Here is a 17,599-nt window from a genome sequence, read left to right as displayed (position 1 = left end):
GTGATAATTACAATATTATTCTAAGTATACTCGTACGTGTGTGGTCCATTGGCACATGTTGTTCTAATTAAATTCTCATTTAATACAAGATCACCAATTAACCCACAGACACAGAGTTTCTCGCCGGATCTTCTCAGTGGGTCGCGTTTCCGATCCGGTGGTAAATACAGCGAAGCACTGCTCTTGCTAGGGCTGGTGTTAGCAAATTTTCTCAGGTCGAACCCGTGAGCTCACCTACCCGTCCACGGAAAGCCGGAATAACCTATTAGGCTACCCGCGAATAGTTAAGGGAAACAAATATAAGATCACAAATGACCTCCGCGGTGAATTAATAAAAATGTCTCTTAAAAGTCAATCCCGAAAAAAATTACGGCTAATAAGTGATGGTAGGCAAAGCACTGGTAGGTACCACCGCCCTGCCTATTTCTGCCGTGAAGCAGTAATGCGTTTCGGTTTGAAGGTAGGAGCGGCCGTTGTACTGCCCAACACGTCTTAAGGTGAATGGCGGCATTTAGATACGTTGTTGATGTCCATGGGCACCGCTAGCCATTTATCATCAGGTAGATTGTGAGCACGTTTAATCGGTTTGAATCAGTTTAAAGATAAATAAAAAATATTGATGATTAATTTACTGTTTTTTTTGACCGGTTGTCACTGGCCGGATATCAGAGCGAAGTTATAAAGAAATTATTGTATCATCATCGGCTCTTGATGCACGCACGAATGCTTAAGTTAATCCTACGTCTTGGGTTCCATGGAAATTACGTTCAAAGATTATGTTTTAGATAAACATATCTTACATATATGCATACGTACCAAGCTAATAGAGCAAACATGTTCATTTTTCGTTTATTTACTGCTTATTAACACAATACAGAGGAAATTTAACTTAACTAAAAATAAAAACCAGCAGTGGACGAATGATTGAAAATAATTAAATACAAATTCGAATTTATCGACAAACAAAAATATATCTCCGAATGAAATTTAAATGCTCGAAAAAAAAAAAAAAAGAAAGCCAGCCAGTAACCTGTGTTCGGAACGTAAAAAAAAAAAAAAGAACATCGTTATCCCGATCCCCACCCTGTAAGGCGTTCCCATTCACTGGCGCGCCACCCCGACCCACCCCGGCGCGACAGTTTATCCCGGCCCGCGGACGAAATCGCCTCGTTTCGACCAAACAACCGACAATTACCGCGTTAATTGTCATCGATTTCCGGACGAACGACCGAAGCGGCCTGTGAATGGACAGCCCACAAAAACATAATTCCAAATTCGAATTTTTTTTCTTTTTTTTTAATCCATTCAAAAAATAGTTCGATCGTACGATTTTTTTAAATGTTTGTTGACGCGCGTTGAAGTGATAAAGAGTTCCGAATTCAAAATTGTGTGAAACTTTAATTTAAATATTGCCGATTCATCGACGGGAGCGAAACGTTCTAGAACTATTTAGAATGATTTGAAAATTAAATAAAACTAAAAAAAAAAAGAAACGAAATGGAACACGAGACTCGAAGCGATTCGCCAACAACAAATTCAAATCGTCCGGAACACAATTCAAAAACTTCATTCCTCATAGAAGACATACTTTATAGAGGCGACAATCGATTTAAAGTTCCCAATGTCGAACGAAGACTCGACTACGAGCCGCGGCCTTACTTCTCCGTGGCTGGCGACGTCAGGCCTCACCAGACCAGGGAAGGGTATCTGCAGGTCGCCATGGGAGCCCTAGGCGCTTACCTGCACACCCCCAATACGTATAAAGCAGTCGAACCACCTTATTTTTTGTCGCAAGGTAAGTTTTAAGCAAGAGTCTGTGTGTCCCTATAACAAATAAATAATTAAATAATACTCGTTTAATAATAATATGTCATTTCGTGTGTATTTGGTACATGGAATTAATCAGCTTTGTTTTCAAAAAAGCTTGTTATTTTATGGATAACGCGTTTTTATTGTCATTTATACTACTGATGTTGCTTCAGTCAGTCGTGAACGTTGAAAGTGTAACGTTTTAAGTAACGTCAATAATACAAGCGAAATTGAACCGTAAAAGATGTTTCAATTATGTCTAAATTTCTCGAAAACCGAAGAAGACACATATTGTTTTTTTTTTCTTATTGCCCATCTAATCTAGGCAGACGAGCATACGGCCCACTTCATCCTGAGTGGTTTCCATAGCTCATGGTCGTCACCAAAGCCACCTAGATCATCATCATCATTCTCCTACCCTTCTCCTAGTCACCTGGGGTCGGCGCAACATGTTTTCTCCTTCCATACTCATCTATCATATACCATTTCTTCGCTCACTCCCTTCTTACACATATCGTCTTTCACGCAATCCATCAATTTTTTCTTCGGTCTACTTCTTCCTCTAAAGCCTTCCAAATTCACAGTTAAAACTCTCTTACCAACCTAATTGTCATTTCGTCTTATCACATGTCCATACCATCCCAAACGCGCTTCTCAACTTCTCTGTCACAGGTGTCACTTTCAGACTTCCTCTAACTTAACATATTATATAGATGGCCTATAATATACTTATATAAAATAGATAGTTTTCTAGAACGTTCTAGCAAAATCTTGGTCTAGTCTTCGTTAAATTTTCTTTGAAGAAGTCGAATCAAACCAAATTACTGGAGGTACGGCCTTAAGTTTTTGCCTGCAATAAAGTGTAGACAATTTGAAATTGAAGCCATCTTAACTAGGTAATGAAACCATAATAGATCGAATCTAATACCGTAAGAATCGAAAATATTGATAAATATTAATTCAAACTAGTTGTCGCCCAGTGGTCGAAATTCGACCATAATTAATTTAAATTATAACTTTGAACAGTATTAAGATTCTATTGTCAATGACTTTTTAATTACACCTTTTGCTACATTAGAGACAAATAATATTAAAGACACACAATATTAATTTATTCTCAATTCGAGCACAGGCTTTAACATTAAATAAAAGAGTACATAGTCTGGCCATAAATACTGTTACAATTAAAAATAAACAAAATATTACATTTGAATTTGGAATCTGTCATTTTTATATGATTGCTCATTGAGTTTTCTCATTTTGGCGCCAATACATTGTACAATATTTTGCGATATTAAAATGGAGTGGGGTTATAAAGAAAACCGAATCGCTGTGATTGCATTAGGCAAAGTAGGTATGGAGCCAAATGCAATTTTTAAAACTCTCCATACGCTTGGTATTAGTAAAATGTTTGTGTTCCGGGATATTAATAGGTGCAATGAGACCTCCTCTGTTTGTGACAGAAAAAGATCTGGCCGTCGACGTAGTGTTCGTACGAAAAAGGTGGTCAAAGCAGTAAGGGAAAGAATTCGATGAAATCCTGTCCGAAAGCAAAAGATTTCATCTCGGGAGATGAATATAGCACCTAGAACCGTGTCGCGTATTTTAAAAGATTACTTAGGATTTGCAGCCTATAAGAGACGTACTGGTCATTTCTTAACTGATAATTTAAAAGAAAATAGGATGGTAAAATCGAAACAACTACTGAAGCGGTACGCAAAGGGAGGTCATAGAAAATTTTTGTTTACAGATGAGAATTTTTTTACAATTGAGCAACATTTTAACAAACAAAATGACCGTATTTATGCTCAAAGCTCTAAGGAAGCTTCCCAATTAGTCGACAGAGTGCAACGTGGGCACTATCCGACTTCAGTGATGGTTTGGTGGGGTATTAGCTATGAAGGAGTGACTGAGCCATACTCTTGTGAAAAAGGTATCAAAACATCGGCACAAGTGTATCAAGATACCATTCTTGAGAAGGTAGTGAAGCCCCTTAACAACACCATGTTCAATAATCAAGAATGGTCCTTCCAGCAAGACTCGGCGCCAGGTCATAAAGTTCGGTCTACGCAGTCTTGGTTGGAAACGAACGTTTCGGACTTCATCTGAGCTGAAGACTGGCCGTTGTCTAGTCCCGATCGAAATCTGCTGGACTATAATTTATGGTCAGTTTTAGAGAGTACGGCTTGTTCTAAACGCCATGATAATTTGGAGTCCCTAAAACAATCCGTACGATTGGCAGTGAACAATTTTCCCATGGAAAGAGTGCGTGCTTCTATTGATAACTGGCCTCAACGTTTAAAGGACTGTATTGCATCCAATGGAGACCACTTCGAATAAGCTTTTATACTTTAAATTGTTTTATATTTATGTATTAAACTATCACACTGTAAAAGTAATAAATGTTATTTGCAATAGATTTCTTTTCCTTTTTCTCAGTATTTATGGCAATACTGGGTATATGCGTATGTGTATCATATACATATAGGTACATATAGTGTGTGTCATATATTTTTTTTATGGCTTTTTTTTTGTTATTTTTTTTATTGTTTAATGTATGCATAATTTAAAAAAATTGCATTCTGCACTCCTTCTCTATATTCTCTATACTTAAGTGTGGAAAGTTTCATACTTCTCCATCCGCGCAATTTTCGTGAAAACTGGTACAAAGTTTTTGCTTCACGTTACGTATATATATGTACACTTGTGTAGAATTATTATCGAAAAAAAAATTGCGTTGTTCTTAAAAACAACTAAAAAGAATATCAGATCCAAAATCTAGACGCTTTTTTCTAACTTTGATGGGTTTTTTTATATCTTAGATGGGTGGACGAGCTCACGGCCCACCTGGTGTTAAGTGGTTATCGGAGCCCGTAAGGCCCCAACGTAAACGCTGCCACCCACTTCGTGACATGTAAGGTCTCAGTTTTAACAGTACATCTCAGATACTAATCACTCCGCGTGACGTCACATGTGGTCAAAATTGTGCATTAGTGTATAATCTACGATTACCACATTATTTCTAGCCACAAGTGACGTCATACGTGGTGTTGAAGGCCTTGAATTTGTGTTGACAGGTGTGCCGTATCACGCTTTGTTCACGCCTTCGGAGCTATCGCTGTCTGCGCTAAAGCACTGCAGACGACGGAAGGCCAGAACAGTCTTCTCGGACCCTCAACTAACAGGTAGAATCTTCTGTTAGTCTTCCAGTATTTCAGTCTAATCATGTTCTATATCATCACCTAAAGAGATAGCTGCCGAATTACGTAACTAATCTTTGTAACCGGGAACGAATCACGCCCGGTTATCCGGCTCTAATTTAGGATTCCCTGTGTTATTCTGTTAAAAACTGACGTACGTTTAATTTTTTTTTTTTTTTTTGTTGCCCTTGTTGGCAGATGAGCATACGGCCCACCTGATGGTGAGTGGTTACCGTCGCCCATGGACTTCAGCAATGCCAGGGGCAAAGCCAAGCCGCTGCCTACCGTAATTATATATAGATAATGAACACCAAGACAGCTTGCCCTAGACACGTCCTTGCGGATCCATCAGATCCAATAACTCTTGCATTAGACGCCTTCAGCTCTAATACTAGGAGATACCCTAGTAACAGTACTCTTTGAAGTCGGCAAAGAGTTCGACGTGTAACTTAACCCATACATCAGTCCGCTGAGCTTCTCGCCGGATCTTCTCAGCGGGTCGCGGTTCCGATCCGATAGTAGATTCATTCGCGAAGCAACTGCTCTTGAGTTGTTAGGTCTCCTTCGGAGGCGCTCGGGCAGCCTTTAGCAAATCCTACCCATCCTGGCTGAGCCTTTGCTCGCCCACCTGTCTTGGAGAAACTGAGAAGGCCTCAGGGCCACCAGTAACACTTCAAACATGAAAAAAAACAAAGATCAAACATACCTACCCCATTATCCTTTAGGCCGCATCGAGTTTAATTTCGTAATTTAGTATCTCTTACGCGCTTAAGAAAATACGAGCTACGATTGTCGAAGAGAGCTGATTAGAGACTTTATCAGTGTTACGATTTTCGGCTATTCTAGCTGCCTCCTGACGTGTAGGTGAGCTCACGGGCTCAACTTGAGAGAGTTTGCTAACACAAGAGCAGTGCTTCGCTGAATCTACCACCGGATCTGAATCGCGACCCACTTTGAAGATCCGGCGAGAAACTCAGCAGGCTCTTCTTTAAGTCACTTTCGTTCTATTTTTTTTATTTTAATTTTTTATTGCCCTTGTAGGCAGATGAGCATACGGCCCACCTGATGATGAGTGGTTACCGTTGCCCATGGACTTCAGCAATGCCAGGGGCAGAACCAAGCCGCTGCCTACCGCTTAATACTCTCCACAAGCCTCGTTTGAAGAAGGACATGTCATAGCGCTCGGGAAACACCGTGGAGGGGAGCTCATTCCATAGCCGGATGGTACGTGGCAAAAAAGATCTCTGGAAACGCACTGTGGATGACCGCAGTGGCTCCAGGTAGTATGGATGAACTCTACTCCGGTGGCGGGCGGTGCGATGGTAAAAACGAGATGCCGGTATCATCTCGAACAATTCCTATTTAGCTTTACAAGCGTATGCTTTCGTTGGAAAGGTCTGGAGAAACGGTTCGAGTCGCAGCGCTACCTTTCGACTCCTGAGCGAGTTGAGTTAGCAGGAGCGCTGAACCTCTCCGAAACCCAGGTGAAGACGTGGTTCCAGAACCGACGGATGAAGCACAAGAAGCTGATGAGGAAGCAACAGCAGCAGAGGAGTAAGACGTTTTGCTGGGCTATTAGAAAATCGATTTTGAAATGACGTACATTATACCTTTTCTCATCTTTTTTTTGCATGGCTTTTAGTAAAAATTCTTCAATTATAAAATTATGGAGGTTAGAAGTCAGGAACATAATCTTGTCTAGGGGACAGGTTGAAAAAGTGTCGATCTGTAAACAGCAAGTTGTTGTTGGAAGACTCACCGAAATAGCGCTAGTGTGGGGAGTGGAAATTATATGAATACCTATAGCTGCTTTAAATACAGTCAACTGTTGAAAAATGTAATATTTTGTGTATTAGTGTGTGCTGTTAAAAAAATATGCAGTATTTAAAATCTCAACTATTAATTGTTACTAGTGGTCGCACAGTGATCGAAACTTGACCATAATTAATTTAAATTATAAGTTTGAGGGTCTTTTTGGCGGGAACGCGAGGAGTGAAGTTGTATGTTTTTTTTTATTTTGTCTATTTCGTGTTTCTTCAGGTTGAAATGTATAATAATGGTGGTTTATTAATTGTTTAATATCTGCGAAAGTGCACAAAAGTGAAACAAAGCCGCTGGACGAACTTCTCGGGATCCTCCAAAAAGTCTACTGAAAAAATCTCAGTAAATGACCACCATTTTACTGAGATTGTATTTCGTCCCATATCATCTCATCTCATTTCATTTAATTTCATCCCAGTTAATTAATGTCTCAAATTAATCATCTTCATTTTATTTCATTTCACTCCACATTATTACTTTTCGAACAAATAAGAATTGAATATAAATTAAAATAAGAAATGACCTAAAGGTCTTAGTTACCAGGTCATAAAATCCCATTAAAAAAAAACGTTTGAGCATTATTATCACATTTCTACTGTCGATTTCTTAATTGTTCTATAATCATAGATTTCGCCAAGACTACACAAGATTATATTTGTTTATATTGCTTAGATGGTTGGACGAGCTCACAGCCTGGTGTTATGTGGTTACTGGAGCCCATGGACATCTACAACGTAAATGCGCCACTCACCTTGAGATATAAGTTCTAAGATCTCAGTATAGTTACAACGGCTGCCCCACCCTTCAAACCGAAACGCATTTCTGCTTCACGGCAGAAATAGGCAGGGTGGTGGTACCTACCCGCGCGGACTCACAAGATCTACCACGAGTAAGTTGTAAAACTATATCTTGAAACGCTTATATCGCTGCCATGTATTGATATTAAGCACTAAAATTAAATGAACTATTCCCGTAATACATTCTCTGATGAAGTTCGTAGCTCTGTGCTACAAACTCAGCGACTGATTATTGATGTTTGACTAATTGTTCTTGGACGAAACTTCAGTCTTTCGATCCGGCTTTGCGAGGTGAAGGAGTAGCAAGGTGCACTTTGGGGCTCGCGCACATGAATATATCTGAGGGTTGAAAGACTATTAGCCGGACAACCGATAACTGTTGGGGTAAACGCGTTGTTGAGTTTTTTTTATTGCTTAGATACGTGGACGAAGCCCACAGGCCACCTGGTGTTAAGTGGTTATTGGAGCCCATAGGCATCTATAACGCAAATGCGCCGCCCACCTTGAGATATAAGTTCTAAAGAAACGCATTACTACTTCACGGCAGAAATAGGCAGGGTGATGGTCCCTATCCGCGCGGACCCACAAGAGGTCCTACCACCAGTAATAAAACTTATACTTCATCATCATCATTATCATCAGCCTATAGTAGCCCACTGCTGCACATAGGCCTCTCCAATGGTTCGCCACTGTACACAATCTTCGGCTTCTCTCATCCAGTTCCTGCCAGCCTTCCTTTTTTAATTAAGGGCTGCTTACTAAAACTCCAATAATGTAATCCAAGGTGTAAAAAAATTACCTAAAATATTCTTTACATCGCGTGCCCTGCGAAAACTAATGTAGATAGAATAAGATAATTTAGGTACTACTAGCTGACCCGGCAGACTTCGAAGTGCCTCAATCGATAAATAAAAGAGCTAAACTTTTGTCTAAAATAAACTTAAAACAAACAAAAGAAATCCGTCCGACGGGGGACACATCAAAGGAAAAACAAAATTGTTATTTTTATTTAATTCCGAGCATTTTCATATTTATCTACCTTTTAAACATTCTCTGGACTTCCACAAATAATTCAAGACCAAAATTAGCTAAATCGGTTCAGCCGTTTTTAAGTTTTAGCGAGACGAACGAACAGCAATTCATTTTTTATATATAGATGACATTGAAGAACACATTATTATTTACAAAAAGTGTCAGGACAGTATTATAATATTCCAAACTATTATAGTTATGCCACAATAAGTGTTCTTTTATTTAAAAAAATAAAATAGCGTCAAATATCGTTTACAGGGAATCTCTGACTCAATAGGATCAATGGTTTTTATTTAGTAGATATAACCTTTTTACGAAAATTAGAAAAATTATAAAAAAATTGCAAAAAAAATAATTAAATGAATATAAGAGTTAATTAAAATAATAATATTTAAACTATCTTTATAATTTTCTTTTTTTAGTAACCTGACGCAAATAGAAGGGTGGTGTGTGTATATTCTAATTTTAAATCTTGAAATTTTTGTTAAAAATACGAGCGAAGCTGGAGCGGGCCACTAGTGAAAATTAAAATGTTAATATTAAGAAACAGTCGCTTGCGCATGGCGATACACTATTAAATATAGACAGTATATATGTATGTATGTATTAAAAAAAACGACTTAAGTGGTGACAATCACGTTGTTGATGTCCACGGGCCCTGTTTAACATGAGATGGGCAATTAGCTCGTACTTTTGTCTACAAATCTGTAAAATTAAATATACTTAGGCTTTTGTAATTCGAAGCACTCGCAAACCTTTTGGTCGGAATTCATATTTATTTACGTTGGCGGAATTTCGCGCCGCAACCGAAGACGTTCCATAATTGAATTCTGAAGACAAGATGGCCGTCTTGGTTGCCTAGCAACGTCTTAACTAAATCTACACTAGAATAACGACTGTATCGCCTTCGGAATAGAGTCGAAATCTTCAAGCTCTGCAAGCTTTCTCGAAAATTGTTTCGTAAGTTGTTTAGTGACTTGAGTATCGAGCTTTAAGGTTCAGTTTGTGTTGTAATGCATTAACGATGTAGCGGTTTACGTTAACAAAGTAATCAGAGCTCTTTGAATGAGGAGTTAGCGGCGAAATTTGAACGGCACAATTTATTGTGGGAATTTGACGTCTTCGCTGTGGGAAGGTCAATTATCTTACGTACATTTTTGTATATATGTATGTATGTATATAAAAATGGGAGAAGACAAGACAGTTAAGTATCGCTTTCTATATTGTTTGTCGAAAGATTTTTTTATTTAGTAATGGCGGCAAATTTTCAATTAATAAATCATCTAATTTTTCTTCTGAAGTCTATACAACAAAACTAACGAACATCTGTTGTTATACACATATGCATATAGTTTAAAAATAAATAATAATATCTCGCTTAAACAGCAAAAATAAAAAATAAAACAATTAATCGCCTCATTATTTTTATCCTATCAAGTCAGGATATTAGAGGGAATCTATAAAGTTATTTTATGGTCATCAGTGTCTTAAGTGTGAACAAATTTACAAGATAATCAGATGTCTCATTTGTGAATGAAATGACATTAAAAAGGACAATGCCCAAAAGTGGGCCAACTTTATGTCAAAACTATTTGTACATGAAAAACTATGCCTTATTTTTTTACGTTGTTTAGTTTATGTATCAACATTTCTTTCGCCCTGGCATTGTTTTACAAAAAAATTAATTACTTATTTGATAACATCCCAAAACTGAGTGCCATAGTTTTTAAATTCGCCAATAGGCAAAGGGCTTAAGCCCATACAGCCTTATAGTAAACCTCTATGCTGCCAAACGAAAGAGTTGTCTGTGACTTGAACAACAAATTTAAAAAAATAACTAATGGTTATAATTCAGACTTTTTAGTTTATTTTTGTTCAATTCAATATTTATATATTGTAATAATAATTATTACTTAAAACCATGAGTTATTTTATTTAATATTTTTAGATATTAATGATTCCATTAGTAAAAATCTCAATGGCCTACCATTACTCTATTCTTATTATATATGATCAGAGAGTTTTGGCAGCAACCCGAGTGAAGCGTCACTTGAAGTTTTATTTTAATGTTTTTTTAATAGTTTATTGTGATGTATAATATATAAATTGGGCGTTGTTTTGTGTATTAAATGTCAATAATCGTTGTTCACGATTATTGAGGCATTGGAATAAAACTGTGGCTAACATAGCAGTGACTGACAGTTTTTTTTTCAAGATAAAAGGTCTGCGGAAATTCATGCTCACTCAATAAGCTATTCATCGAGTTGACGTCAAAACTCCCAAAAAGCAATAAAAAGAGGTACACCGGCTTTTTATTGACATAAAAAATATAACTACGACAGACTAGGCTGTATAGGCTACGCTCTATGCCTGCTTATTGGCGAATTTAAAAACAACAACAACAATATCGTTGTCGGCTTCCGGATTTTCATTTCATTTTATTATTATTATGAGGATATAATAATAATAAAATGTACGTAAGGGCTTATTTCTAGCAAAATTAACCACAATTAACTTATTTAATACTGTAAATAATGTTGAAAACGATTATTGATTTTGAAAAAAACAATTAACAACTTAATTTTAGCTGCAGAAAAAAACAGATTTCTCTTAAACCTGGGTGAGAATATAAAAATCGTTTTCTGAATATGAAACGATATTTCTTTGTCTATCAAAATAAGTTTAAACCATCATGTCGCGACAACTTTTTTTAGGGGCCCAAACGCCCATAGAAAATGGGCATTGTCCTTTGGCTTAGGCACATACAAAAAATACATTTTTATTTATTATTTTTTTATTTACTTATTTGTAAGACCAACAGTACAAAACAAACATATAATATTATATATTAAAAAAATTGCTTAAACAAAAACCCAGAACGTATTTCCACCATCAAAGTTACATATAAGTAGAAAATGAACAAAGGAAAAAAGAAAAGAGTTATTTATGTATAAATTTAAATTTACAAACAAAAAGCAATACAATACGCACGTATGTATGTACATTCACCTCTATTTTATGTGTATAATAATAATAAGCCTTTTATTTCCTACTGAATATTTTAACAGTTATTAACGAGTATGATCACTTAACTAATTTAATACACAAGTCGTCGTGGCCTAAAGGATAAGACGTCCGGTGCATTCGTATCGAGCGATGCAACGGTGTTCGAATCCCGCAGGCGGGTACCAATTTTTACGTATTAATACGTACTTAACAAATGTTCACGATTGACTTCCACGGTGAAGGAATAACATCGTGTAATAAAAATCAAACCCGCAAAATTATAATTTGCGTAATTACTGGTGGTAGGACCTCTTGTGAGTCCGCACGGGTAGGTACCACCGCCCTGCGTATTTCTGCCGTGAAGCAGTAATGCGTTTCGGTTTGAAGGGTGGGGCAGCCGTTGTAACTATACTGAGACCTTAGAACTTATATCTCAAGGTGGATGGCGCATTTACGTTGTAGATGTCTATGGGCTCCAGTAACCACTTAACGCCAGGTGGGCTGTGAGCTCGTCTACCCATCTAAGCAATAAAAAAATAAAAAAAACTTTGGTAGTTTTATGTAGAAACCCTGTATTGGGTAAACGCCTCCACCCAAGATGCCCAATTGTCTCTGTCCTTACAATCTCATCTTGCCAACGAGTCAACGGTTTACCTCTGTTCCTTTTACCTATTGGGTCTTTCCAAAATATTACTTTTATGGTCCATTACGAATGACCTTAAGCCTCGCGATGTGACCAGCCCATTTCCGAGTTTTTGTGCATAATTTAACGCGTTGTAATTTGATGTGTATACCTAACTATATATTAATACGTGAAGCAAAAACTATGTACCCCTTATTACGAAAATTGCGCGGACGGAGGAGTATGAAATTTTCCACACTTATAAAGAATATAGAGAAGTAGAACAGGATGCTAATTTTTTTTTAATCATCCATATAAAATACATTGAATCAATAAATAAATAAAACATTACAAACACTACCATGAATTTTACACACACACGTAGGTATATATACTCTTTTGTTTATTGTTATAGTCTGTGGTCAAATTGAGAATAGATTAATAATGTTTTTCTTTAATATTATTTGTCTTTATTATTATTTGTCTATAGTGTAGTCTTGGCGAAATCTGTGACTAAAGAAGTATAGTCTTTGACTATAGAATAATAATGTTAAAACTTATAATTTCAATTAATTATAGACAAATTTCGACTGTTGGGGAACCACTAGTATAATACATACATACTTTAAAACTTAATAATACACATCGGACCTAACTCACCTTAAAAAGTACTATATAACAAACATACATACCTACTTACTTACAAAGCTAAGATTAGCTATGTTTAGGAATCACGTGGTTTTAGTGTATGGTCGAACTTCAAACAAACTAAATTTTTTAACGATTTTTTCCTACCTATTCGCTGGTAGCTTAAGAGGCTATTCCAGATACGCCAGGACAGGTAGGTGAGTTCACGGGCTCAACCTGAGAGAATATGCTAACACTAGCCCTAACTAGAGCATTGCTTCGTGGAATTTACCACCGGATCCGAATTACGACCCACTGAGAATCCGGCGAGAAACTCAGTGGGCTGTGTCTATGGGTTTAACGATTTTAAGTCACGTAGGTACAACCATTTTTAAGGGATTTTATGACCTGGTAACTAAGACCTTTAGGTCAAGTCTTATTTTAATCGATACTAATATAATAAAACGGAAGAGTTTGTTTGTTTGAACGCGTAAATCTCAGGAATTACTGGTCCGATTTGAAAAATTATTTCAGTGTTAGATAGCCCATTTATTGAGGAAGGCTATAGGCTATATAATATCACGGTAAGATCAATACAAGTAGAGCACCATTAATTAATGTTTCAAAATAGGGGTTTAAATAGCTTCCTTAATATTCTATAAATCAAAAATATTTTCACTCTCTACGTCAATGAAGTGGGGGGTAAAATTTAGCGTTATGCCAAAGTAACTATTCCACGCGGACGGAGTCGCGGGCTAAAGCTTGTATATATTCATAATTTTTATGAACAATGGTAATATGAAATGAAATGAAGTTGATTAATATGAAACATGGTATGAAATGAAGTGAAATGAAATGCGATGAGATGATATGGCATGAAATCTCAGTAAAATGGTGGTCATTTACTGAGACTTTTCAGTTTTTCATTGAACTTTTTGGAGGATCCCGAGAAGTTACGTTCAGCGGCTTTGCTTCATTTTCCCACATTTGTGCACTTACACAGCTATACTAAACTAGTTAATAAACCACCGTTATTACACATTTAAACCTAAAGTAACACTAATTAGGCAAAATAAAACAAGTCACACAATTTCATTCCTCGCGTTCCCGCAAAAAAGCCCCATATAATATTGAGTGAGTTGTCTTTGGTCACAGATTCTACGGCGGCCGTCGATTTTACGGCGAAGCATCAAGCCTTATCGGACTGTAGGAAGGTGAGGAGATAATTATACTGAGAGTGAGTGAGTGAGTCCGCGCGGGTAGATACCACCACCCTGCCTATTTCTGCCGTGAAGCAGTAATACGTTTCGGTTTGAAGGATGGGGCAGCCGTTGTAACTATACTGAGACCTTAGAACTTATGTCTCAAGGTGGGTGGCGCATTTACGTTGTAGGGCTCCAGTAACTACTTAGCTGCACCAGCTGGGCTGTGGGATCGGCCCTTCATTTAAGATATAAAAAAAAAGATTTCGTTGTTAGCCTTTAGTTATTAAGGCACTTGGCCATGTCTTTGTTCAAACGTGGTTTGCGGGGAGCATTCTGTGTTGGAAGCGGCCTGGTCCTTGGTCCTTGCCATTCCTGGTCCTTGGCATTCCAGACAGTAACATGCAACGACGACTATTCTTATGTGGGCCTCATGCCTAGTATGACATCATCATTATTATTTCCTATTACCCTCTGCTGGGGTGTAGGGCTCGAATCAAATCCTTCCATTTACATTGGTCTTGGGCAGTCTGTTCTAGCTCCTCCCACGTCATGGCCAAGATGCCTAGCTCCTGCTGCACCGAGCGACGCCAAGTTGTTCTGGGGCGGTCTAGTATTACAGTAAAAACAAAATACGCCTAGTTCGCATCTGCTTTGAGACGCGCTAAAGTTAATTGAGCTTCTCTGTAGTGGGGAGAAACCGCCTTTTGTTTACACAGAATGAACTAACAGTGTCTTAAATTCTAACAGTTTGGTTTAATTTTTACGATAAGAGGGTAGAAGAAGATAGAAGACGATAGAGAAGTGTATTAGATAATCACCGGAAACCTTCAATGTACTCGCGCTCCATACGTGCAAACATTTTGTTCTCTTAACCAAGTTAAGATACATATATAAAAAAGGGGGGGTAAAAGGTTATTTGGTTTAAGCAACATTTCGTGTTTTATTTGGTATCAGCATCAACAGTTTGATGTTTTTAATTGAACTTCAATTAAGTTTACTACATTGAAATAGCTGAAGAAGTTTTTTTATGATAGTTTTTCAAATTTTATACTCCAAATGGCTCTCCTGTAAAGTTTCAAAGGTGTCTCTTAGACTTTTAATACCGTCTATATGAATAGTTGATTGTGAGTCGTTTTTTTGTTACAGGCGCAGGAAGATTCTAGAATCTCGACCACCCACACGTCCGATTCCGATTCGGATCATAGCGACAGTGACATTGATATTGTCGGCGAGTCGAGTTACACCCAGCGCTACGCGTCAAGTAATGCTTAGTAGGAATTGATGTACCGGATATAAGGACCCAGTTCGGAAGCGAAGGCAACGGTGATGTTTCTGGATCCTGACGCAAGAAACTAAGACATGAATCTTAACATAAATAATAGTTTAAAAAAACTAAAAGAATACGCATTTATAGAAAATCCGACTAATAAATATAAAATAAATTTTAATAAATTTGAATTAAAAATAGTATAAGAAATTTTTTTGTAAAAAAAGCGTGGGGTGTGTGGTATCAGTAGTTATAAATATTTTATGAACAGATATGAGTAGAAGGGTTATTTTGGTAATATCCTGAAAAGCACCCCACGCTTTTTTACATTAAAATCATTTTTTCTTACACTAGTTTTAATTCAAATTTATTATAATACAATTTATTTTCCATTTTTTAGTTGGATTTTCTATAAAAGCGTATTTTGTTAGATTTTTTTTAAACGATTATTTATTTTTCACTTTTTAATTTCAATTTTTTCTTGTTTTTATAAAAATCAATCTTATAAAATTCTATTGATGGACTTATTGAAAATTAATACAATTCACAATTACAAAATCCGGATTAATGTAATTTCAGGAGAGTAGCAAAGCTCTTGTCAAATTTTTGTTCTCTAGAATCTAGATATAGGAAGCTGAGATGTTGTAGGAATAGAATTAGCGAAAACACAATTAAGCTACCATGTAAATAATAGTTATAAAGTATTTTATACGTAATGCCGGCCGGATTTGGCCAGGTTATCCGGTCGAAATTCGATTTAATTTTGATCCCGATCGCTACCGACCTTTAATTTTAACCAGGTCCTCATTAGCGACCACGAAGGCTGTAAAACAGGGGTTCCCAAACTTATTTTGTCTATTGCCCACTTTGAGAATAAATTAGTTTTTAGCGCCCCCATTTTTTATCTACTAAAAACCACCATAGCGACAGCTCAGTCGGTATCTAAGAGTCTTTCTAGATGAATTACAAATCGACTCCCAAGCTTTTACACAAGGCCCCCTTTTTTTTCTAGATCTCTTACCGCCCCCCTTCAGGTCTGCAGCGCCCACAAGAGGGCGTTATCGCCCACTTTGAGAAAGGTTGCTGTGAAGTAGGGGAGCGAGGGGCTTGTTGTAACAGTTTTCATGAAAATTAATATATCTTGAGATTCATTGATTAAATTGCTACTAAATAAAAACGGATAGATGCTGTAACTCTTCCTCTACCAAATCAAGTAAAAATAATAACATAACTATTGGTCATTATTTTACAATCAATTTTTTTCTAGAAGAAGTGCGGTGTTACAACTTACCTCGTGTTTGGGGCAAGTTGTAACGTCTACCGGGGCAAGTAGTAACGACAATTCTTTGTTTATTTTTAACAAAATTGACATCTTTCTAAAGTAGGTATTTTGTAATTGTTATCAAAAATCAAACTTTTTAAGCCTAAAAATTAAGTAATTAACAGTTTTATTTAGTTAAACACTACTTAGAATCATCATGGCGCTTTTAAATTACAGTAAGTACATAATTAAATTATTAATATCTATCTAACAAAGTATTGCACTTATATAAGAATTAACATTTTGTGGGTTTTATTATAATTGAATTCAGTCTTCATCTGAGCTACAATTAATACAAATAAAAAATAAAGTGTCTCCTGTAGCACATTCTACAAGTACCCACATCTTAAAAAATGATACACTCGACCCCATCTTCTTTATTTGAATCTGTGTAAGCTTCACAACATACCAGACAATACCACTCTTCTGATTCAGATTTTGTTGATTTACCTTTGCCTTTTCCCTTCCCCTTTCCTTTACCTTTTTCTTTAATATTGATATCTTTTTTCTGTTTTTTCTTTATCTTTTCTTCATATTTTGCGTCTGCTATTTGTATTAGTTTTTCTTGGTATCGCCTTTCGTATAGGTCTAATCTTCGATGGCGAAAAGGTTTTTTGTAGACTGTTGTAACACGTTACAACAAGCCCCGGGATTTTGTTACAACTAACCCCATGGTATGATTTTTAACGTTTATCAAGATAACAATTTAAACAATGTAGCGATCTTAAAAACTGTTACACATTATCAGAGATAGATAAATTTGAATGTAAATAAGATATAGAAAGTTTGAAATTAGGCGATAATAATAACGCAAACCAAAATTTTACGACAGTACAATTTTATATTACCTGGCAAAAATGAAGTGCATGTATATTTTCGCTCATTGCGCTGG

General features: G+C 36.7%; 1 protein-coding gene across 1 annotated transcript; it reads left to right on the top strand.

Moving 5' to 3' along the window:
- Positions 1 to 1,169: 1,169 nt before the first annotated feature.
- Positions 1,170 to 15,472, top strand: LOC101737446 (brain-specific homeobox protein homolog). The gene is made up of 5 exons (XM_012691502.4): positions 1,170 to 1,795; positions 4,887 to 4,994; positions 6,405 to 6,563; positions 14,070 to 14,128; positions 15,266 to 15,472. The coding sequence occupies exons 1-5, from the start codon at positions 1,498 to 1,500 to the stop codon at positions 15,389 to 15,391; spliced, it is 750 nt and encodes a 249-aa protein (XP_012546956.2). The 5' UTR covers positions 1,170 to 1,497; the 3' UTR covers positions 15,392 to 15,472.
- The last annotated feature ends 2,127 nt before the right edge of the window (positions 15,473 to 17,599 follow it).

The sequence above is a fragment of the Bombyx mori genome, chromosome 23 (assembly GCF_030269925.1).
Source record: "Bombyx mori chromosome 23, ASM3026992v2".
Taxonomy (NCBI): Eukaryota; Metazoa; Arthropoda; class Insecta; order Lepidoptera; family Bombycidae; genus Bombyx; species Bombyx mori.
Note: the sequence above shows the minus strand (reverse complement) of the source record. Positions and strands in the feature narration are given on the sequence as shown.